Below are 23,379 nucleotides of genomic sequence, written 5' to 3'. Positions count from 1 at the left end.
AGTTCCATCTCTCCATGATTTGTTACGAGAAACGCGTTTTGCTCGACACATCTACAATCCGCGCCCCGACACGTCATTTGGCCATATCACCTCAACCACGGCCGATATTGAAATTTGGAAAACGGCATGATCATCTGTGGACTCTGAGCTTCCAGCGCTCCAATTTTTAGAGGAGGCTCGATTGGCCTTGATGTCGTTAGAGGGGGTCTTGCGACACGAGGGCGCCCGTGACAGCCACGAAAGCCCCAGTCCGCCTCCGCCCGACAATCATCAAAAGATTGAGGACCACGACGACACGCCCGTCGACAACAACCACAACCCCGATGACACTCCTATGCCCGATGCACAGCCAACCGACAACACCGAACTTGCCTCTGCCGACCACAAGACCCTCTTCGACTCCGACTCCCCTCTAAGCTCCGAAGACGAGATTGAATTCGACGCGTCTGATCGACCTTCAACACCACCGGCCGCCAACTCCAAGAAGCGCAAGCTCGCCGACCTCCAGTCTGCCTCAAGATCTCGATCTGCTTCGAAGCCTGTCTCGCCGCCATGGAAATCATTCGCTGCAGAAGGTCCCACCACAATCTTGGACAATGGAAAGAGAAGGTCAGGCCGTGTCAATGCCCCGGCTCCTCCTGTCTTCGAGAAGGCTACGCCTAAGTCTAAGAAGTCTGTTGCGAAGACACCGGCGAGCAAAGGTTCGGCCCTGAAGAATGCTCAAACTGTGCAACAGACAAGTCAGCCCAAGCAAAAGGAAACCCCTGTCCCCAAACGCGAGAAGACTCCGCCACGTCCATCGCGCGTCTCTGCCAGAATCAAAAACCTCGAAGCATCGCCTGAAGTTGTCAAGAAAGAAGAGCCTGCCCCTCCATCACAATCTCCACAAGCAAAGCGCAAAGCTGGCCGTCCAGCCAAAGCTGAGGCTCAACCTCCGGCTGATTCGCAACCTCCTGCTCCGTCCGACCAAGCCGACACGACACCGCGTATTAAGCTCAAACTCAAGCGACCACAGTTCTCCTTTTTACCTCGTCATCCAAGTCACGTCATCAACCCACCACGCTTCCAGTCTTTCGACGATATCATCGCCCATTACGACCAGAAGAGCAAGGATACTGCTTACGAAAGCAAGGAAGATGACAGGTATCAAGGGCTCGAGCGCCGTGCGCCGGAAAGAATTGAGCAGGCACCCGAGGAGCGAGCTGAGAAGGAAGCTTTGGCACGTCTGAGAATCCTGGAGGCTGCTCAGCCAGGTGGTCCTTTGAGCGAAGAGAAAAGTTCGGTATACTTGCCGGATGATCAGAAAGAGCCTGTGCAACAATACAACCACTGGGACCATCTGTGGTCGCATGGTGCATTCTTCAAATCTCTGATGGAAAAGGAGAAGCGTGCACATATGGATAGTGCTAAAAGAGTTGCATACGCTTGTTTAGCCAAATGGAAAGAGCGACAGCCTCAGACCGAAGAAGAGAAGGAGAAGCAGGAGAACGAGTGGTATAAACTCATCTATCGCCAGACTGTCAAGGACGTCCAACGGAAGTGGGAGCTTGTCGGTGCTGAAATTGATCGCCGGAGAGCATTGCGTTACGAGGAAGAGCAAAGGATTGAACGAGAACTCAAAATGCAGAGTATGCTTGAGAAGTCGACAACTCTGCTGGATAAACGTCGCGCATTACTGGATTCTGGTCTGTCTGTAGACGGAGATGACGATGAAGACGACATGAGTCTCAGCGAAGGTGCTTCCGCTGATGAAGAAGGATCAGATGCATCAAATGAAGATCTCGATGAAGATCACCGCATGACCTCATCCGAGTCTGAAGACAGTGACGCCGAGGAAGAGGAAGACGACGATGTAAATCTGTCTCCAGAAGCTCTACGCCGCAAGTACAGCAACATACCAGATCTACCGCAAGAGCAATCCGAGGACGATGCTAGCGACATGGACATTGATGAAGAACAAGATACGATCGCGGCAGCCACAACGAAAACCGATCCGGACGAAGACGATGACGAAGCTGGAAGCGATGACGAGGAAGATAATGATGAGCACGTTCAAGAGGAGCGAGACTATTCCAAAATTCAGCTTGACGAGGTGGATGATGCCCTTCTGGACGACAGCGACGAGTCCACCAACATGAGTGACGAAGATATGAGCGATGAGGAAGAAGATGATGAGGATGACGAAGAGGAGGAAGAGAGTGAAAGCGAAGATGATGGTGGTCTGCTTGGATTCTTTGGTGGTCGCAAAGCTCTCGTCAAAGAGAGTCAGACCACTGCAGGTGTTGAAGCATCTGAAGAAGCTGAGGAGATGTCCCAGCAGCAGAACGAAATACTCGAAAAAGACCGCGATGAAGTCATTAAAGATCCTGCTGAACCAGGCGAGCCCAAGCAGACGAATGGTATCCATTCTGACGAAGCAGACGCTGAAGACAACGAAGAACGCTACCTGGATGCGCCAGAAGTTATGGAAGTTGACGAGAGCTCGGCTGTTGCGACGCCTCTCGAAAACAGCATTCAAGAGCCTTCCGCCGAAAGCGCCAAACCCGTATCTGAGGAGGATCCAACTGCTTCTGCACGACAAGAACACCCACAAAGATTGTCAGTGGACATGGACACCGAGAATGTCGCGCCTCAGAAACTTCGCAACCATTCTCTCAGTCCCCATCACAACATGCTGTCGGCAGATTCGCACGCAGAGGACAGAAGCAGTCAAACGTCACCCAAAGACGACACCACTATTGAGCCAACTGAGGCTGAATCGACCACCAGCGTTGATCTTGATGAAGCTGACAGGATGTCCGAGGCTACCGAAACGCCACAGCCTGGAAAGTCCTCTAAAGTCAAAATTCCTTCTCTACTTAGAGGTACGCTAAGAGAGTACCAGCACGAAGGTCTCGACTGGCTTGCGAAACTATATGCCAACCAGACCAATGGTATCCTCGCCGATGAGATGGGTCTTGGCAAGACGATTCAGACTATTGCTCTCTTGGCTCATCTCGCAGAGGAACACCACATTTGGGGCCCTCACCTGATTGTTGTACCTACTTCGGTCATCCTCAACTGGGAGATGGAGTTCAAGAAGTTCTTGCCTGGCTTCAAGGTTCTGTCATACTATGGCTCTGTGGAGGAAAGAGCGCAAAAGCGCAAAGGCTGGAGCAATCCTGATATCTGGAACGTCGTCATCACTTCTTACCAACTCATCTTGAAGGACTTACCGGCCATCAGAGTTCCTGAATGGCATTACATGATCCTGGATGAAGCGCACAACATCAAGAACTTCAACTCTCAGCGTTACCAAGCCATGATCAGACTCAAGACACATGCACGTCTCTTGTTGACTGGTACGCCTCTTCAGAACAGCATCATCGAGTTGTGGTCACTTCTTACTTTCCTGACTGCTGGTCAAGATGGTCAAGGTATGGGCGATCTTGAAGAGTTCACAGAGTGGTTCCGCAGACCTGTCGATGAGATTTTCGTCGACGGCAAGAGTAAGCTTGGTAACGAAGCTCAAGATATTGTCAACAAGCTGCATCACTCGCTTCGTCCTTACCTCTTGCGTCGTCTCAAGTCTTCAGTCGAGAAACAACTTCCTGGCAAATACGAGCATACAGTCATTTGCAGATTGTCCAAGCGACAACGCCAACTTTACGATGCATTCATGGGTCTTTCCGATACCAAGGCAAAGTTGACGTCTGGCAACATGATCAGTGTGTCACAAGCATTGATGTCGTTACGAAAAGTTTGCAACCATCCGGACCTGTTCGAGGAGCGTCCTATCGTCACTTCATATGCCATGAAGAAGCCTTACACACGTCAACCTCGATCAATTGCAGCAGATTTCGAGATCAAGGACTTGTTTCTGCGAAGGAAGATGCTCTATGAGGACCCGCATGAAGTACTTGATCTAGATTTTTTGAGCCTCAATCTGTCAAGCCGAGAGTCAAGATCAAGATATAACATCAGACGCAGCAAGCAGCTCAGGGCTAGTCGGGCTATGGATCAGATTGTGCGCAGAGAAGTTGAGAGACTAGGCACTAGTTCTCTTGACAACTCCTCTTTCAATTCGGTAATCGGCCAACAGAACCACAAGACTGCGATGGATAAGCTGGGCCGCTTGCGCCAATGTGCTTTCTTGACGGAGCAGCGCACAGAATTTGCGCCTGTATATGGCACTGACCTTGTCGAGAGATGCACAACGTACACGACTGATCGTCTGCGGCAATCACCACCTCGGGACAAGGCTCTACATTCCGAATGGTATCTCGACTCTTCTTCTTTGATTCACAACATGGTCAAGAGTGTCGAGCAGCGGTCCGAGGCGATGAACCTTCTCATCCGCAAATTCGCATGCATTACGCCCAATGCCGTGGCTTCCGACATCCTGCCATACATGGTTCCGCGCAAGACCATCTACAATGTTCAGTCAGTCTCGCAATCACCGGAGCCAGACCCTTTCCATGAGTCTCGGGTGCGCTTGTCCATTGCATTCCCTGACAAACGCCTTCTTCAATACGACTGCGGCAAGCTGCAACGACTCGCAGACCTGCTCCGTGAGCTGCAATCTCGTGGTTCCCGTGCGTTGATCTTCACTCAAATGACTTCGGTCCTCGACATCCTCGAACAGTTCTTGAACATCCACGGATACCGTTATCTTCGTCTTGACGGCAGCACGAGGATTGAACAACGCCAAGACATGATGGAGCGCTTCAATCGCGACACTCGTATTGACGTTTTCATTCTCTCGTCTCGCTCCGGAGGTGTAGGTATGAATTTGACTGGAGCTGATACAGTCATCTTCTATGATCTCGATTGGAACCCGCAGATGGACAAGCAATGTCAAGATCGTGCTCATCGTATCGGACAAACCCGGGACGTCCACATTTACAAATTCGTCTCTGAGCACACCATCGAAGTCAACATTCTGCGCAAGTCCAACCAGAAGCGTCTTCTTGATGAAGTCGTCATCCAAGAGGGAGAATTCACGACTGACTACTTCAATGCTCCTGCCGCTACTGTCGATGACGAAGCTCTAGGAGACGAATTCGCAGGAGCCGCTGTAGAAAGAGTCTTTGGCAACAATATCGGCGAACACAACGTTCAGAAAGTCCTCGAGGCAGTAGAAGACGCAGAAGATGTTGCTGCAGCTCATGCCCAGCAAAAGGAAGGTCAAGCCGACGATTTCGACTTCGACGCCGGCGGCAACAATACCACAGGAAACCAGAGTAGAGACTCGAGGACACCGAAGACTAGTGTTCCGCCCACACCTGCTGAACCTGCTGATGCGATGGACGTTGACGAAACTAGGGATAGAGAAGATGAATTCGGTCATGTCGATTCGTATATGCTCGGTTTCCTTGACTGGGCACTCAAAGACGTCAAGTATGTTCCCCCGCCTGACAAGAGCAGGCGTGGAAGATTGGATAAGAATGGAAGGGATCGTAGTCATCGACCTCGTGTACGGTAGAGGAGTAGATCTGGTCTTTTGCTTATTTTTGATGTTTGTTTTGCATAGCGATGGCTCTCTCCTTTTCTTGTTGCTATACATCATTCTTTCTTTTCTATGGAAGGAGCGAGGAGTTTCTTTCTCCTTCTTGTATTTGTACTTTTACCTATCATTTTTCGAAAATATCATAGCTTTAGAGCTTTTTTGGCATCGAACACCAATCAATACATCACATGTCGATCATCATGTATATACAGCCTTATTGTGCAGAGATGTAAATGTACTGTATGTTACCATTTGGTATAAACACATCATAATCAATAAAACAAAACACAACACCATGAGACCATTGAGCCACCCGAGCTAATCATCAAACCAATCAAACTCCTTCCTCAAAGGTAATGCAAGCATCAAACTTCGTATCAGCATAAACAGCAGAGAAAGGATCAAGATCCGGAGTATCCACAAGCTTGGGATAATAACTCTTCTTTCCGGACAAATCTCCCTTGATAGCAAGACAATTCTTCTTGCCCTTGGAACCTTTAACCTTAAGGCTGTTGAAGGTGAAGCTCTGAGTCACACTTGTGCTGCTCGAACATGAACAAGCATCAAGCGTGAAGGGGCTGTTCAAGTATCTGGGAGACTTGTTGGCTGTGGCGGCACCGAGAGTAAGACAGTAGCCACTGTTGACGTGATACAGGAAATCGCCGGTTGTGTCGTAGATGAACTCGTCGCCGAAGCCGCCGAGAGAGGTCCAGAGCAGGGGGTCAGAGCCGAAAGTGATGGGGGTTGGCCAGCCGAGTGAGTAGCCTCCGAGAAGAAGTTGGCCTTGTGCACCGGTAGTCTTGGGGCAACCGGGCACGGCGGTGGAGCTGGGTGCGGATGATGCGCTGGCGGAGCTTGGCGAGCTGCCGCCGCCAACAGTGATGGTTACAGTCGAGACGATAGAGGTAACTTGGGTTGCGCTAACAGTGGCACCATCGGTAACAACCGATCCAGATGCAGTAATGGTTTGCGTGCTAATAACAGTGCCAGTAGCAATTTGCGAGCAAGCAGAAGAGATCTTGCCAGAGGGCCAGTGAAGAATAGAAGAAGGAGTAGGGACAGCGCTGCGCTTGGCAAGAGCAGCAGCAGTTGCTGCAGGATCAACCGAGGCGGGAATAATCACGGCACCTGAAGTGGAAGCGGCATCAACAGTCAAGGTGCTGGTCATGTAGTCGACCAGAGTCTCGTTGCCGCTGACTGTGATGAAAGGCAGCATAACAGTGGTTGTGACGATGTTGCTTGCTTGGCGCTTCTTGTTTGCCGGGGATCCAGTGACCGAAACAGTTTCTGTAGAGTAGACGGATGTGACGGTGACTTCCTCTGTGACAGTGGCGAAGACCGTGCTGGCGCCAGGGGTCACGGTAGTCTTGACAGTCGTAGTCGGAGCCACATAACTGATGTAGCTCGTGCAGAACTCAGCTCCAGTCGAGTTTAGGTAAGAGATATCGCCCGACGAAGCTGCGCACAACTGCGGGTAACCAGCCTTGACAGCAGTGGTGTTGGTCAAAGCGATCGAGTTGGAGACCTGGAAAGAATCGGTATCGGTGGAGTAGCCGTAGTTGGTGGCATAGCTCGAATCAACGCCTTCGGTGTAAAGTGCACAAACAACAGTCTTTGGAACTCCATCTTCCGACAGGATGTACATGTTCGCGTAGACACAGGTCTTGTAGTTGCAGTCATCGGTGGCTTGAGACTTGTCCCATGCAGTCTGCTTGTCACAGGCAGCAGCACAGAGGGCAGGGTCGTAAGAGTTAAGGTAAACAGGCTGGATGAATCTCCACTGACCAACGTCGTCATAGACTGGTGCGTTGACGGCGGCAGGAAGACTCTCCAGGGAGTAGCCAGCAGGGGTTTTTGGTGCAGCAGCCTTGTTGTAGCCATTGCTGCCAGTGACCATAACGTGGAACGAGCCACGCCATTGTCCCGTGTTGGTTGCAGTGCATTTAGTCTGAGGCATGCTGTAAAGAGCGCACTTGATTACATCGACAGGGTTATTGTTGCTGTCGGGGTCCCTCTCGTAGTAAATGTTTGCGAATTGACACGAGCTGATCTTGTCACAAGCAGAAGTACATTGCTGAGGATCATAAGTTGATAGTGTCTTATAAGTCAAGTATCCGTTAGCCTGAGTGGAACCCTGGAGATTAAGAAATGCCGGTGTATAGCCAGAAGGGACATGCTATGCCTTGATTAGCATCACTATAATTCTTAAACTTGTCGAGAACGCGACTTACGTAGTTCGAGGTATCGACAGGATAGCTCATGCCACGACGCTGCAAGTTGCCCGTCAGACCGCCAACATATGAGCGCTTGCGAGCTGCAGGCGCTTCGGATGAGACAGGCACGGGTGTCTTGCTAGCAGCAATAGCTGTGCTCTCAGGAGCGATGACAGCAGTCTGAGCATCAGTAGCTTCAACAACAAGGGCAAGGATTGAGGCGGTTGCCGCAGCTGCGTTATATGTCGCTGAGGTGACGACTTCATAAACACCAACCGGGGGACCGAGAACTGCTGGCTCGGGAAGCGCAGCAATATCTGAAGGGTCAATGTTGCTGACAAGGGTTGTAGTTTGTCCATCAATATCAACAGCGGAAGTTGCAACAACAGTAGTTGATTGAGCATAGCTCATACCACCAAAGGCAAGAGCTGCAAGAGCAAGTCCAGACTTCATGATGAAGATGAAGTGACAGTATAGAAGACAGGTAGAGACGATATGAATGATCTGCTGATGATCAATCTGGGGAGTGAGAGCTTGTCTTTATATCTACTCAATACCATATCCACATTAATAAAAGCATCCTTCGGACTTTCATATCTGCTTGTCAGCATCCTACGCTATGAAAAAGTGGTACGTCTCTCTCGCGTTCAGCCAGTGGTGGTACACTGTAAAGAGACTGCCGTTCGGCTGGAGGTCCATGGTATGGGAGGGGCTTATACGGGGCGGAAGACCTTGCTAGTGTGCGGCAAGACCGTGCCGTGATATCAGCATAAGATCGAAGCATGGATGTGTTGGCGATATGCATCTCACTTCCCAGATCCGTAGACATGGGCTTTTGTGGTGCTTCTTGCAGTCTTTTGAACGCCATCATTGCACTGCCGCTCAATACTAGGTGAATCGATGCTGTAGAGTTATTTCTGTTGTTGTTTCAAACAAAACGTGTCTCTGCAGACACTGTGTTGCACGGCATATCATGGTTTGGCAGCAAGTCGGCTACGTGCAGCATGTGCAGAGACAAATTTAGCCTGTGGCAATGCAAGCAAGCAAGCTTCAATGCCATGCACGCTCTAAGTTGCCACGCCGCAGTCTGACAGTCGTGAACGCGCATCGAAGCCATCGCCAAGCCTAATTCCTTGCCGTGGCTCCATGTCTTCGCAAAGTGTAAGCAAAATCTCCGGCCAATATTCTATCCATAGGTTGAAACCATAACTGACATACCCATATCTGTCGTCTCTACCCAGATTGGGTTGTGTTATTGTCCGGACCTGCATGAACGCCAGTCCCAAAACGCGTCTAGCTCTTCGGAGATTTCTCAAGCTGGCTTGCATATACGTTGTTAGCTCACACTCGCATGGTCAAAGGCGGTTCAGAGGCGGCTGCAAATTGCGACAGAGTCGCAGCGGGTTGAACGCCACAGCATAGAGTTGCATCTTTATCAGTGTTGAAAGATGGCAGATGTGAATTTTGGAGAGAGCTGAAGGTGAAAACCGGATGGCGACCCCGCTTTGGGGAGTGTCAAGTGAGGCTCAAGAACAGCCACCGCGGACAGCACAGCAAATGTCTCGGATAACGATAGGGCTTGATAGTGGAGATTCTGCAAGTCGATATGAGAAGGATGGGCCATCTCGTATAAGTGCGCCGCATCCAAATTTCAAGAGCTGCCCCCGGCAATACCAGTCTGCCGTCTGATTGAATGAGAAATCTAACCGAGCATCCTTCGGACTTGGCTAGAAGTGCGGATATAGGAATTGCTTCGCGCAGCAAGAATTACAAGGGTATAGTGATCTAAGCAGGGAATAAAGTCTAACTACGATATGGAGTTCAACGAGAGAAGAAGGCGCTTTTGGGCCGCTTCGGTTGTGGGTCCGACGCCTTTGGTCGACCTCTCTTCTTGCCCTGTCCCGGCATAGGAGCTTTCTCCTGTGGTGAATGAGATGGCGATGCATTTTCACGAACAATCTCCTTGATCGTCTGCTTCGACAAGCATCCATCGATATGTTGGTTGAAGAGCACGGCATCAGCAGATTGTGGCTGACTACAAATAGGGCAGCTCCATGTTTCTTCTTTCTCGTCTCCCTCTTTCTCTTTTTCTGTATCCTCAGAAGTCGCTGCAGGCACACTTTCTATTATTGTACCTGCGTGCCCACCCGCTGGTGGTTTCGGAGTATTATTGTACTCTTCTATGTACTCCTGACTCATTTTTTCTAGGGTATCCAAGTCATCCTGCTTCTCTTGGCGAGCGGCTTCTTCAAATTCCGAGTCAGGCCATTGCTCCCATTCGTCCCCAGCAGGAACGAATGGCTTTCTTGCTGCAGATTGCGGTTTTGGCGTAAAGAAAGTATCAATGTTGCTCTTCTTCATACTGACTAGCGATGTGAGCCTCAGTCCCATAAGGCGCAAGGTAAATTTCGGAATGTCTTTTTCCAGCTTGACGAGCATAGGTAAGGCGAATTTGTAGAGGTCATCAGCTTGATGCACAGCTTTTGGTGGGGCAATCTGGCGAGTTAGGATCTCGTATGTGTGCAACTTCACTTTGAGAACTAGGGTCCTGCCTTTGAACTGGGTTCTCTCGCAGTCTTTTTCCAGCTCTTCCGCAACATGTCGAAGCATGTCGCGAAGTTGCTGAGGGTCCGACATTTCCTTGAAAGTACTTTCCGTGCCAACACTCTTACGCTCGTACTCTTCTGCTGGCTGAACGTTCGTTCTGCCTAGTCCAAGGTATACGCCCATGAGGAATTGAAAAGCTTTCTCGCCAAAGAGTTTGGACATGTAAGCACGCTGCGCATATATGTCGCCACATGTTTTGACACCTATAGCGTCGAGCTCACGTTCAAAAACTCTGCCAATGCCGTTCACCTTACGTGTGGGCAGATCCTTCATGAATGACATGATACTGGCACGATCCGAAGGCAGAATGAATTGGCCGTTGGGTTTGTTCTTGTTGGAACAAATTTTTGCGAGTTTCGCATTCGCCGCGATGCCAGCCGATACAGTGATCAGACATTCCTGATGGACCTCTGCACGCAGCTGTTGTACGACATCTTCAGGACTCATATTGTGTTCTTCGCAGTACCCGGTTATGTTGAGGTATGCCTCGTCAACACTTGCGGCTTCGAATCTGGCGTCATATTTGACCAAAATAGCACGAATCTCTTTTGCTTTCGCCGAGTATTTTTCAAAGTTGGGCGAAATGTGGATGAGCTGGGGACAGAGCTTGTCGGCGATATAACCAGCCATACCACTGCGACAGCCGTGCTTTCTCGCATGGTAGTTACATGTTGTCAAGACGCCTTTTCCGACGGCGAATGGCACATCTTTCAGGTCGGGACGGTCAAGCTCCTCAACAGCGGCGTAGAAAGCGTCGCAATCGACGTGGACGATGACCTGGGTCAGATCGCGAGTGAGCTCGAGCTTCTGTACGTATTCATCTGCCTTGCGCAAGTCGTGGCTTAGGTCGAGGCGATCGAGTTGACGTTTCTTCGCGAGAATACGGTTGATCTTGATGGTCAAGTTCTTGTCCTTTTGCTCTTCTTGGAGAAAGAATTTGCTACCTTTGGACGCTTCGTAGATAATCTCCGAGACCTTTTTCTGGTCGACATCATCTTGACCAGGTTTCGTGAGAGATGGGCCTAAAAGATGGTACTTGAGGGTGTGGTGCTGACTCGACTCGGGGTTTGTCGGGTCATCAGGGGTGGGAAGGGAGTCATCGACAGCCGGAGGAATGCTGTCATGGCGGGCAGGGCCATCCATATCTTTCCGTAAAGTAGTACATCTGGTGATGGTCACCAGATGGTAGAATGTTTCAGAGAGGCTCAAGCGGCAAGCGTCGAAATGTTGCCTCACGTCAACCGATGCAAACGCGGGGAGGTCGCGAAAAGAAAAAGAAGAAAAAAGAGAATTAACGATGCGAATACGAACAAAGTTCACGGAAGGCGGAACGTTGGTGGGCTGGAGCGTCATTTGGAGATTATCCCAGGGCCTGAACGTTGTTTAACCGTGACAACCACGGCAACCGACGTTTAAGACTTCGACACAAGTGTATTCAGAAGCCGGTCTCTTGTTCTCGAGTCCAAGACCATGCGCCGGTACTTGACCATAGACATATCACAGTAGAGATGATTGGATGTTGGCGGACAACGTTGGTGCAGACAACTCGACCCGCTCCTTCCTCATAAAAACAAGCCAGCCAGCATGGCCAACAATCGCAATCCTCTACCGACTGCTCCTTCCCGGTCTGGAGTGCCATTGAAACCCACTCTCGCTCGAGCACCGAACACTCCTCGCCTCGCCAAAGATAGTCCCTCCTCGACCACAACCATCACGCCAACAACAAACACATCAACACCGCCTTTTCGGCCCAAATTGCAAGAGTCGGAGTTCAGACCCAAACTCAACAACCACAAACCAACACCTTCGCCCCTCTCCTCGACATCGCGACCGACGGCGCAGGTCGCCCACGCCCATGTCACACCACAAACACTGACTGCAAAGACGCGAGCGGGCCAGCTACTAAACTCAACACCAACCACACAATCTCCCAACGACGATACTCCGAGTCATGCAAGAAAGAGACCCCTTATGATTTCTCCCACAAACAGCGAACCTGCTGTGCGCCGACCACAGTTGGCCTCTTCGAGTAGAGCGAAGAGTGTTGTGGGCTCTGTAAGGCCAACCAATGCGAATCCACCACGCCCGGTACCCATCACCACAAAGACTGCCCCTACAGTCCGAGGCTTTGTCAAAACGCCAGACACTGCCAGGTCCAATGCTTCGACTTTACAACCACATGCGCCCCCTCCTGCGCGGGTCTCACCGCTTCCTACTTCTCGACCCACCTCAGCCAAGGTAGACAAGGACTCGAGTCCCATGTTCTTCCATGCCAGCGACGCAAAACCCCAATCACAACCTCAGCCGGCAGCTCCAGCCCCAAGACTAAGAAAGACCCCATCTTTCATCTATGCCAATGGGAAACAGCAGGCTCTAGAGCCAAAACCTCTCTCGCACAGGAGCTCTTCTCCTGTCCTTTCAAATGTATCGGCCGTCACCGACTCGCGCTCCCCTCAATTCTTCGTGCAATCGCCCAACCTCTCGGATTCGATCCAATCACCAACCATTGCCTCACCACCTCTTAGTGCTGTATCTTCGGCCTCACACTACTTCACAAGTCCTAATTCGCCGCCCAAGAACAATATTCACCTCTCTTATAGGAAAGGTGCATCCCAAATATTTGGCCTTGGCGGTCCGCCTCTACCTTTCCATCCTACCCGACCCACTCAGCGCAAGACCAGTAATGCGTCACTGCGAACCTCTCATCTTCGGAGCACCAGTCTGTCTTCGATTGACACGGGTAGCCCTGACCATGTCCGTCGACAGTCTCATCCAATACCAGCTATCACAGAGCCTGTCGCTGAGGACAGCAACCACACATCGCCTACGCCTGTACCAGATGATGGTGCTGATGGTTCTCCTGAAGCCTCCAACTCTGATGTTGAACAGAGCAGTGATGTTTTGCCGGTCGATCCCTATGCCGAAGCACGACGAGAACGAAAAGTCCTTGATCTTGAGATTTCCAACTCATCACTCCTAGCTATCAACAAGTCTCTGGAACGTGAGCTTAGGAAACAAAAAGCTGAATTGAAACGCTTCCGCCGCTTGAGCCGAGCTGGTCAATTCTCAATTCCTCAGAGAAGGTCAAGTGATGCTGAAGCAGACCTGTCGACGTTGGATGAAGAAGTTGATTTACCTGACTTTGACGACGATGACGAAGGCGCTCGACCATCGAGTCCTTTCCATTCAGTGCCTGAGGATGACTCTTCTGACGAAGGCTCGGCTAGCTCTTCCGCTATTCCGCTGTCTCCTGGTGCTCAAGCCAAGCGCGATGCAGTCCAGCGAGCTGAGGATGAAAGCCGTTTGCGACTTGATCTGAGTAGACATCGTGAATTGCTGATGGACACGCAACGTATGAATCAGTCTCTGCAGCGTTGCCTTTACTGGACCGAAGGACTCATAAAGGACGGAAGGAAGGCCCTTGACTACCAAGTCGCTTCTTCAGAAGTTCAGCTGGGCGGTCGTATTCTGTCTGGAGATGACGCGGACGAAGTTTCTTCGCAGGTAGAATACGCGGAAAGCGTTCGAAGTATCGATGAACAGCCTGGCGCTCTTCCAGACTTTGGCGAGCCCGACAGACGAAGCATGGGCAGTGAGATGGATAGTGGTATCGATCTCATGAGCAAACGAGGGGCATTGACTATGGCCAAAGACAACCCTCATCATTCACGACCATCACATTCGTGACAGCAGCAGCGATAATCTGGATTCTAAGACATGTTTTAGTACTTACCTGGCGTTGGCACAGATAGAGGGTGTTTTGTGGTTTGTCGCTTGCATTGCGGACCAGGCGTTTCTTGATTGCATTTCTTGGGGGGCGCAGGATCCTGATCTGATCTTTTCTTTCTGGGTGGCATGTTTTTTGTTCTCTCTCTTCTTTTCGCATTTCCATTACTGGCAAGATACCCAATTGCAGTCCGTATACATTGCACTTTCTTATAAGCAGCACAATGATTGCGATGCAGGCACTCCTTCTTACTGAAGCGCTCAATCTCCTCAACGAAAGAAGGGCCATTGCGTATGATGGGATTTGTCTTCTTTTGACGAAGGTGGCTTGATGAGCATCAACTGTTTCGTGCGAGATGTTATGCTTGAATGAACACATTTGCTTAAACAGGATCTAGCATGATCAACGCCGTGTCTTCCGGGAGCCGCAGTAGGCACTGTATGTTTGCAGAAAAGATTCACGTTCAGCAGGACTCATGATGTCGATGTTCGTCGCAGATCCCCGTGATCAACGCGGTGAGTGGACTTCAACCCCGTGCCGAGCCAACCTTGCCCAAAAGGGTTGCCGCTCGTTCTCTTCCTAAACTCTATAGCGGATAAAACCATTCGCCATTTTTTGTATGTCACTTTCTGCGTGGATGTTGTTTGTGCACGAAAAGCCAATCAGAACATCTCTGATAAATCATTTTCTGCGATGTGTTCGATGACATCTGTCCCTTTTCTCCGCCTGATTCGCGTATAACGGTACAGGAGCGCTAAAGACTTGACAAGTGGAGAGAAACTGTCGCTTCATGCAGGCTGCCAGGCAGTTTTCGACGTGGAATATTTGCCGGCGTTATGACATTTGAAATTCGTGCAGTAGTTGATATGCGACACGAATATGCATGTTCCCCTAGGGCTCTACTCGCTTGAGCGGCTTCTTCTGCATATATGCATACCATTTCCTGCAATAACAGTAGTGACCCTGTCCATAATAAAACACCTTGTTCGCAACACAACTACCACTAGACGATCCATGGAACATCGAAAGTCACGATTGTTGACCTCTGTAGATCAGCTCATGGTAAGCAGAGTGCGTAAACCAGAAGAGGAGAGGAGCAGCAAAGACATGCTTGTATCAGAGGAGCTGAAGTTTGGTACACCAGGATCATCACCACGCAAAATGCAACGAAGACGAGTCTTCCACTCGGCAGCAGGCCGCATCTGCAAACAAAAAATCGTGGTTTTGGCTTCATCTCGCCATTTATCTCGCACCAAGATCGGTGATTCTGCTTACGACAGCACGGAGAAGATCTCCTTGTTGAGATTGAGTCAAGCAGCCAAGGCAAGCGAAGTCAGGAATGCTCGACAAATACCAACACCGTCATTGGAGTTCCCGTGCATGATGACAGAAAGACGTCCTTCCCCTGAGCAAAATAGATTGACACGGACAGAGGTATCCACAAAGGCTTGTCGTCGATGATGACCTACCTAAATTTTCCCTTGCCCGATCGAGCGATCGCGGAGCATGAATGTTTGAATCAGGAAGGAGAGATCGTCGTTGCGGCTGATGGATTTTCTGGGGAGCGTGAGCTTGGCGATGATTTGTGTTGTTCCTTCGCTCAACATGGTCATCAATTGGAACTGGTGCTTTACGTCGACAAAGAAATGCAAGTTCTTGATGCATACAACTTGGAAGCAGTTATGAGGTAGGAGGTGCAATTACGATTGAGACATGCGTTATGGTCATGAGGCTCTGTGCCCCGTTGCACGCCCATCCCGCAAGCCACAGCAGATTTCCGAAACCTTCCCGACGCAATATGCAAAAAGGTACAACCGCCCTGATTTACAACCTAAAGCTCAGCCTGTGGCGGACGTTCTCAACCCGAACATGATGAGGATTTGTATGGGCCTTGGTGGTCAACAAAATTATGAACCGGTACACCAGCACGGCGGCGCTGCAGATCAGTTGCCATGCACAGCTCGCTTTTGTTCAAGCTCTAGCAACAGCCAGCTGCCGACGTCAAGCGACCCATCGTCATAGGCGTGGCATTCGGCACGGTTTCGAGATAGACCTGGAATTACCGCACATGGTTCTTACATGACCGAGCAAGAATTGCGTGAGCCAGTCGAGACTGTCAATTGGTCATCGGCGGGGACAGTTTTCTGCACAGGTACACGTACCGATGCTGTGGATGCTGTTAAGTCCGCATGTTGAGTTGTATCTCGTGCTGATCCTATCAAATTGTACTATGCCACCCATGTCACCGCTGATCGTTACTCCAGCTCTCGAGGAGCAGGAAAGATCATCCGTCAATGCAATCTCTTGACATGCAGCAACTGTTCAACGTACCCTCGATCAAAGGCGTGCTAGCAATCGCGCTGACCAGAAACGGTTAAACATCTGCTGGCCGTGGAGAACACTTATCCTTGTTTGATGCCAGAGTATTCCCGTGGTCGGGCTATATATTGACCTTCCCCCTTCCTCAAGCCAGAGCAGTCACACATTCAGTCAAACACCTTCTCTGAACGTCCCTCACAATGAAGTTCAATCTCGCCATTGCAGGAGCTGTGCTCCCCTCAGTCGCCTTGGGTTTCCCCCAGATGATGGGTGGTTCCAGAGAGGACATGATGAGAATGCTTGAGAAGAGAGCCGCTGAGGAGCAATTGGCCAAGAGAGAACCTCAAATCCTTTCTGGCGTGACAGATCTTCTCAGTACCGTCGTCAACGACGTTAGAGGTCTCCTAGGTACGTGCAGTTGTTCACACTATAGATAACCAGTGCTGACATTTGAGAAGGATCCGTCGCTGAGGGTATCTTGAACCCCTCAGACAAGCGTCCCGAACCTGGCTACACTTTCCAGGCACCCGGCCCTAACGACAGCCGTGGTCCTTGCCCTGGTCTCAACCTTCTCGCCAACTATGGTTACTTGCCTCGCAACGGCTATGTTAACTATGGCCAAGTTCTGGAAGCCACCGCACGTGGTTTCAACATGGGCACCGACCTTGCTACAGTGTTGGCTGTCTTCGCCATCTTGGCTGATGGTGACCTTGTCACTGAGTCCTGGTACCTCGGTGCTGGCCCTAACAATGTTGGTGGTTTGAACCGTCATTCCACCGTCGAGGCCGACATTTCTCCCCACCGTGAGGACTACTACACTGGCTGTGGTAACAACCACGCCGTCTCATCCCGCCTTGTCAAGCAGGGTGTTGAGCTTGTTGCAGCTAGCAGCAACAAGCAGTACGACATGTCAGTCATGGCCCAGCAGTACGCCAAGAACGCCGACTTCAGCAAGCAGTACAGCCCCTACCTCTATGCCTTCCCCTTCCCTCAGATTGTCTCTCTCGGTGCCTTCGCTTTCTATCCCAACTTCTTCAGCAACGGTACCTACGGTTCCGGTGGTGTCCCCAACTACGAATCCGTCTCTAGCATCGTTGGCTGGAAGCTCAACGAGAACACTGGCGATTTCGAGTACGTTCCCGAGAAGTGGCCCGAGAACTGGTACCGCCGTAGCACCCCTTACGGTGCTGTTGAGGCTCTCACCGACGCCTACACTCAGATCTACCCCTCCAACATTGTCGTTCCCGGAGCCTCTACCCTCCTGACTCCCAACTTCAACGCCACCACCCTCCTTTGTGACATCTACCAGGGTATCCAGTCTATCACCCCTCTGATTCTCAGTGGAACTGAGAAGGATGTTGCCACTGCTGTCAGCTGGGCTCTCGGCAAGCTCACTCCTATCCTCGGTGGTGGCGCTCTCGGCTGCCCTTCGAGCGACCTCTCACCCGAGGAGGGCGATATTCTCTTCCCCAGCGCCAGCGCAACTGGTGGTCCCATCAACTCTCCTTCCGCTCAGGCTACCAACGCTGGCAACAACGTTTACAACAAGGTCTACTTCAAGACCGCACCTACTTCCCCCGCCTGCAGCGCTGGCGCCCCTTAAATTGTGTGAACACAATTTTCTGACGCCTTTGATGACACGAGATTGTTTTCCTTCGGCATTGAATGCCAGAAGCTCTCGATGAAACACATAAAGCCGCTTTAGAGAAGCGATGGACGAATGTTTCCTTTTCTTGTATATTTATATCTGTACTCATATTGCTGGTTCTAACACCCTGTACATATTACCTGAACCAAGTTAATCATCTTACAATTTTGTTTCCTATCTACATATAAGTTATGTGATCTCTCTGGACTTAGCAAGATCTCTGAATTACACTGTGCATTTTTACAAGCATAAAAATAAATGCGCCCTGCCATGAGATTAAGCTAAATCAGAGAAAAATGTGAACTAGGTCAGGCATAGTCAGGCATAGCACAACCACAAGGTCCATATCGCCGAATCTATATCTCCCACTTCTGACACCTTCTCCTTTCCATTTACTGACATGATTCAATACATTCAAAACTACAACCTGTGCATGGGAGATCCTACCTAAAGCTCTCTACGATCGTAACCTCGTCCGCGACGTCTACGTTGGCGACCTTGGGTGTCGACGCGGCAACTTAGATAAATTCACGAACACAGCACAGCGGGCCATGTCCAGGTTGTTCTCGAGGAGACTCCTGTATAAAGAGGATGTTCAAGGATGATAGAGAACAAAGTGTCGTGTCGACGAAGCAAGGTTTATATACTGGTTTTGTGACGGCATTCCTTGCTTATGCTGGAGCGAGGGGGTGAAGAGTATCCCTTGCTTCCGCGGAATTTTGCACACGTGAATGACACAGCAGAGCAGAGTAAAATTTGGGAAAGGAAGAACAATATATTAGTGATAGAGTTGGATACAGATTTCGAATACCAATTGCTCGCAAAGCCGACCTGTTTACTATCTCTACTTCAACGCTGCAGATACATAATCAAATGACTCGAAATGGAAATCTAGATGATGTGAGCACGACTAAGCAACATCTCCCAGACCATTTGAATGACCACGAAGGAAAACTCAACGGGGCCCATGATGTCGATCAGAAGAGCTGCAGGAGAGTTGTTAACCACATAGAGTACAAGACTGATGAAGATGCCGAGAATGAAGATGAATGTGAGTTTGATCATCTTGAGTGAGAGTGGTTGATCTGGGAAGGGTGGGAGTGAGGAGGGGATTTGGGTGCATTGGAGATGGTTATGAATGTTTCTGAATGAGAATAAGGATAGAAAGTCTGAGAGTGTGGTGGGAATAAGACAAAGGAACAATCCAGAAGTTTACATGGTGAAAGAGAGATGTAGAGAGGTGTGTCTTAGTTGTGGGAAGACAAAGCCATCGTTGTATCAAGAAAAAAGAAGGCATGATCGCTCACTGTACTTGCTCTAGAACCCTGAATTTTTTCCATACTTGATCGAAGAGTAGTGGATTTCCAACTCTTCCGACACCTCCAGCACCAGACATTCACTTTCACATCAGTCGCTTTCGAGGTGCCCGATCATATCTTCGACATTTTGATTCAGCTGTCGTAAAATTTGAGTCACTTTAAGTGCGGCCTGTACTACCACCGTCATTCGAAACGCCTACGTGATCTTCTAAGAGTTTTATTTATTTCCAGTGTCACTTTCGCTTTGATTCCACTCGTCTGGATCCGTAGATCAGGAATAGAGCAGAAACATTAAGACAATACGACATCAAACGCTCACGAACATATGTGAGAGCGATCTGAAGTTTGAGCTCAACAATCATCTGATGTGTCGGAACTGAGATTCACCTTCATTCATCACTCCCACATAAAGGCATATCAATCCTTTCGTCTCGAATTTTACATCACACCTTCACGCTATCTCAAGTCTTCCGTACCTCCGCTTCTAAGACCATCCCAAGCACTTACAGCGTCTATCGGATACCAGTACCACAAAGTTATGACGCCTTTCGTAGACATTGACGGATATCTAGATTCGGATGAAGGTCTTTTCGCCCCCGATATTAGCGCCAAGTTATCCTCCTCCGTTACCAGAAACAACGCATCGAGAGCTGTGTCATGTGTCTCCAGAAGGCCTCCAGGGTGAGTACTTTCCTAGGTCCATCGCCCTACAACATAGCTCGCTGACTCATCCAAGCTCGTCATACAAGGAAGTCATCACAGTCGAAGTCGGACCAGAGAAGAAAGCCTTTGTGATTCATAAAAATCTCCTCGTCTTCTATTCCGACTACTTTCGCAGCGCGTTCAACGGATCCTTCAAGGAGGCTACCGAGGGCAAAATCTCTCTGCCCGATGAGAGCGACGATGTTTTTGAGATTTTCAACCAGTTCATTTACAGCCGTGTTCTGGCAGATGGAGAAGGCGAAAAACTGACTGGGGACCAGCTTATCAAGCTCTGGTTATTTGGCGACAAGTATCTCGTGCCGGTTCTCCAGAACGTTGCTATGAATTCGCTCAAGACAAAAAGCGACAAGGAAAATTATATACCGACAGAAAAGATCAAGCTCATCTGGGAGAACACTTTGCCAAACTCGCCACTTCGAAAACTCATCTTGGATCAAGTTGTGTACGAGACAGACGTTGATCACTTCATTCACCCCGGCACGGAGGAACTCTGGACTCGAGAAGCGCTTGTAGACCTAGCCAGAGCATTGTTTCGCAAGGAAAAATCCACAGGAAAGCACCTGATGCCGCCACGAGGAAGATGCCACTACCATGTCCATAACAAGGGAGAGCATTGCTAAGATCGTGCGGTCATGCTCGCGATGGTTCTCCGGAGAACCAGCAATGGTCATCGAAAATATCAAAACGATCAGAACTCTTAACAGCATAATCTCTCGGTGGGTCTTTATCAAGATCAAAGATATGCCACCAATCGGAGTGTCAGCCAAAGACAACCTATCACAAATTTTCATGCAACATGGGTTGAATTGGATGAGAACAACACAATCAACTTCCATGGACTTGAAGCGCACAAAGAGAAGAAAAAGGGAAGGACGGAAGAAATCAAGAAATCAACGAGGGAACAAGATCTTGAATTACATGTACTAAGCAGAAACCAACCGAAAAACAGTAACAAAACCAACTTACCTCGAATGCAAAGACAAAATTCTCAAGTAATTACCTCTGCCTCGTGAAACCAGAACTTACCTCAAATTTACCTCATCTCTCCATTCCCAAAACCCATCTTGAAACAGTCTCAAGAGCCTCAACGATGATCTCCTCGATCAAAACACACAAGACATACAGACGAGGCATGACCCAGAGGTACCAGTCCAAAGCCTCTCCAATGTCATTGATGCGAATCAAGAGTGGAGCAAACGTGTAGACAGTCACCTCGACAAAGACCCAGAGGATGAAGAGAGTGACGCAGATGGTTTCGAGGAAAGGCATTTTGTTAGTGGTTAGTAGGTTTTCTGAGTGGCTAGTAGATTTAGGAAAGAGGCAGGAAGCGGAAAGAAGTAGAGAATGGGGAGGGATATATAGCATTGTGCAAATCGAATCTTGAGGTGGTCAGACAAGGTGTTGGGTGTGAGAATCACAACAAAACAAAGCGAACAATGAATTGCGATGATGGCTTAAAGGGCTTCTGCCAAAGGACGCAAGAGGCTGCGACTCTTTCGAGATCCAAGAGAACGAGCCTCTTATTTATCAGAGGTCAAAAAGCGTAGTATTCTTCTTGACATTGAGCCCCAGGCATATCTGTATGTGATCGTGGTGAGCTTTGCTATCTTGCATTGTCGCAACGTGTCGAGCGGGAGGCACCCCAACAACTCAATTCACATAAATCTCGTATGAACATCTCCGAAAGCAAAACATGGAGCAAAACAAAGAAGTCGATGGTCGACCAGCTCGAGTCATGTCAAACATGATATCGCCTCCCACCTTCCAACGGAGAAGATTCGGCCCCCGACATCGCACCTACCCACCCACGTGGCCATATTCCCGGCAGCGGACCACCTTCCGTGCCTTCTAACAAATTAAAACGCTGTGACGTCTGAGCTAGATACATTAATCAGCTGTCGGTGTCTATTCGCTATTCTTACGTTTAGGGCGTGCAGACTTGAAGTGTTATGAAACAGAATTGATAGGAAGCCTTGAACTCTCCGAAGTCGGTCTTGATTGAAAAGGAAACAAGAGTATAAGGACGTCAAATCCCAGATTTCCATCAAGGTAAGAACTTACAGAAGTTTTTGGATCGAAGCAGAGCTATAACATCTCGACCTATATCAAGAATCTGAAACAAATCATCAGAGGACGACACAGCAAGACACATCTCACAAATATCCTTTCACAATGGCCATGACCGGAGCAAAGCGTTTGAGAGAGTTGATGAGCAAAGAAGATCACATCGTCGTCGCACCAGGTGTCTACGATGGTCTATCCGGTAGAATCGCTCTCGCAGCCGGTGCAGAAGTTCTTTACATGGTATGTCCCTGTCTCCCTCCACATTCCTCCTTTTCCCACCCATACTAACACCCTCCCCCAACAGACAGGAGCAGGAACAAACATGTCCCGCCTCGGCACCGCAGATCTCGGCATCGCAACACTAAACGACATGCTCTCCAACGCCGCCACCATAACCTCTCTCTCACCTTCCACCCCCGTAATTTGCGATGCAGACACTGGTTACGGCGGCCCCATCATGGTGGCACGCACAGTACGTCAATACGCACTCGCCGGCGTCGCAGCCCTGCACATCGAAGACCAAGTCCAAGAGAAGCGCTGCGGACATTTGGTAGGCAAGCAATGCGTGTCCAGAGAAGTGTATTACGCACGCCTCAGAGCGGCAGTAAAGACAAGAGATGAGATGGGCAGTCAGATGATGATTATTGCGCGTACGGACGCAAGAGCCGATATGGGCTTTGAAGAGGCGGTGGAGAGATTAAAGGGTGCGGTGGAGTGTGGTGTTGATGCTCTGTTCCTTGAGGCTTTGCAGAGTAAGGAAGAGTGCGAGAAGGCCGTCAAGATCTTTGCTCCTACGCCTGTGTTGCTGAATATGGTGCCTGGTGGTAAGACTCCTCAGATGGGTGTCAAGCAGGCAAAGGAGATTGGCTTCAAGCTCTATATCAACCCTACTTTGGGCTTGGAGGCTGTGGTCAGGCCACTCGAGAAGGCTTACAAGATGCTGGTTGAGCAAGGCACTGATGAGTGTGAGCCCATTGGTCCCAAGGCACTGTTCGAGATTTGTGGCTTGAATGAGGCTATGGCCTTTGACGAGAGTGTTGGTGGTGCCGCTTTTGGTTCAAAGTAGACTAAAGGTAGAAAGCACAATCATAAACTTCATTTGTTTCATACAGCTATAGCCATGTCATTCGTGTCGATCGTAAAAGCAAAACCCATACAGCATATCATGTCGTTCATATCCTCCAAGCGACCAGCCATAATTCATGCACATAATCCATGTCTTCATAGTATTCTGAACAGAGACCATCGATAGGTCATGTCTCCATCCCTTC

The 23,379-nt window shown here is 49.7% G+C and overlaps 8 protein-coding genes across 8 annotated transcripts; 5 read left to right on the top strand and 3 right to left on the bottom strand.

Moving 5' to 3' along the window:
* Positions 1-334: 334 nt before the first annotated feature.
* Positions 335-5,464, top strand: M437DRAFT_52051 (uncharacterized protein; the record flags this gene model as incomplete). Its single annotated transcript, XM_041022288.1, has 2 exons — positions 335-1,163; positions 1,215-5,464. The coding sequence occupies 2 exons, from the start codon at positions 335-337 to the stop codon at positions 5,462-5,464; spliced, it is 5,079 nt and encodes a 1,692-aa protein (XP_040878519.1).
* Positions 5,465-6,980: 1,516 nt separating this feature from the next.
* On the bottom strand, positions 6,981-7,658 carry M437DRAFT_34526 (uncharacterized protein; the record flags this gene model as incomplete). The annotated part of the gene is made up of 1 exon (XM_041019277.1): positions 6,981-7,658. A coding segment is annotated over one exon (678 nt), but the record flags the coding sequence as incomplete, so codon positions are not given.
* Positions 7,659-9,522: 1,864 nt separating this feature from the next.
* Positions 9,523-11,451, bottom strand: M437DRAFT_51837 (DNA polymerase kappa; the record flags this gene model as incomplete). Its single annotated transcript, XM_041022250.1, has 1 exon — positions 9,523-11,451. One exon carries the CDS (start codon positions 11,449-11,451, stop codon positions 9,523-9,525), a length of 1,929 nt encoding a protein of 642 aa, XP_040878517.1.
* Positions 11,452-11,892: 441 nt separating this feature from the next.
* M437DRAFT_51775 (uncharacterized protein) lies at positions 11,893-13,995 on the top strand (the record flags this gene model as incomplete). The annotated part of the gene is made up of 1 exon (XM_041022239.1): positions 11,893-13,995. One exon carries the CDS (start codon positions 11,893-11,895, stop codon positions 13,993-13,995), a length of 2,103 nt encoding a protein of 700 aa, XP_040878516.1.
* Positions 13,996-16,554: 2,559 nt separating this feature from the next.
* Positions 16,555-17,957, top strand: M437DRAFT_52260 (uncharacterized protein; the record flags this gene model as incomplete). Its single annotated transcript, XM_041022325.1, has 2 exons — positions 16,555-16,762; positions 16,810-17,957. 2 exons carry the CDS (start codon positions 16,555-16,557, stop codon positions 17,955-17,957), a joined length of 1,356 nt encoding a protein of 451 aa, XP_040878515.1.
* Positions 17,958-19,859: 1,902 nt separating this feature from the next.
* Positions 19,860-20,664, top strand: M437DRAFT_76623 (uncharacterized protein; the record flags this gene model as incomplete). The annotated part of the gene is made up of 2 exons (XM_041026655.1): positions 19,860-19,933; positions 20,019-20,664. The coding sequence occupies 2 exons, from the start codon at positions 19,860-19,862 to the stop codon at positions 20,662-20,664; spliced, it is 720 nt and encodes a 239-aa protein (XP_040878514.1).
* Positions 20,665-21,082: 418 nt separating this feature from the next.
* On the bottom strand, positions 21,083-21,313 carry M437DRAFT_85937 (uncharacterized protein; the record flags this gene model as incomplete). The annotated part of the gene is made up of 2 exons (XM_041028373.1): positions 21,083-21,107; positions 21,168-21,313. The coding sequence occupies 2 exons, from the start codon at positions 21,311-21,313 to the stop codon at positions 21,083-21,085; spliced, it is 171 nt and encodes a 56-aa protein (XP_040878513.1).
* A 909-nt stretch (positions 21,314-22,222) lies between these two features.
* M437DRAFT_52317 (Phosphoenolpyruvate/pyruvate domain-containing protein) lies at positions 22,223-23,174 on the top strand (the record flags this gene model as incomplete). The annotated part of the gene is made up of 2 exons (XM_041022333.1): positions 22,223-22,348; positions 22,413-23,174. The coding sequence occupies 2 exons, from the start codon at positions 22,223-22,225 to the stop codon at positions 23,172-23,174; spliced, it is 888 nt and encodes a 295-aa protein (XP_040878512.1).
* Positions 23,175-23,379: the final 205 nt, after the last annotated feature.

Source organism: Aureobasidium melanogenum (genome assembly GCF_000721775.1).
Source record: "Aureobasidium melanogenum CBS 110374 unplaced genomic scaffold scaffold_15, whole genome shotgun sequence".
Classification (NCBI taxonomy): domain Eukaryota; kingdom Fungi; phylum Ascomycota; class Dothideomycetes; order Dothideales; family Saccotheciaceae; genus Aureobasidium; species Aureobasidium melanogenum.
This window is presented reverse-complemented; position numbering and strand designations above follow the sequence as displayed.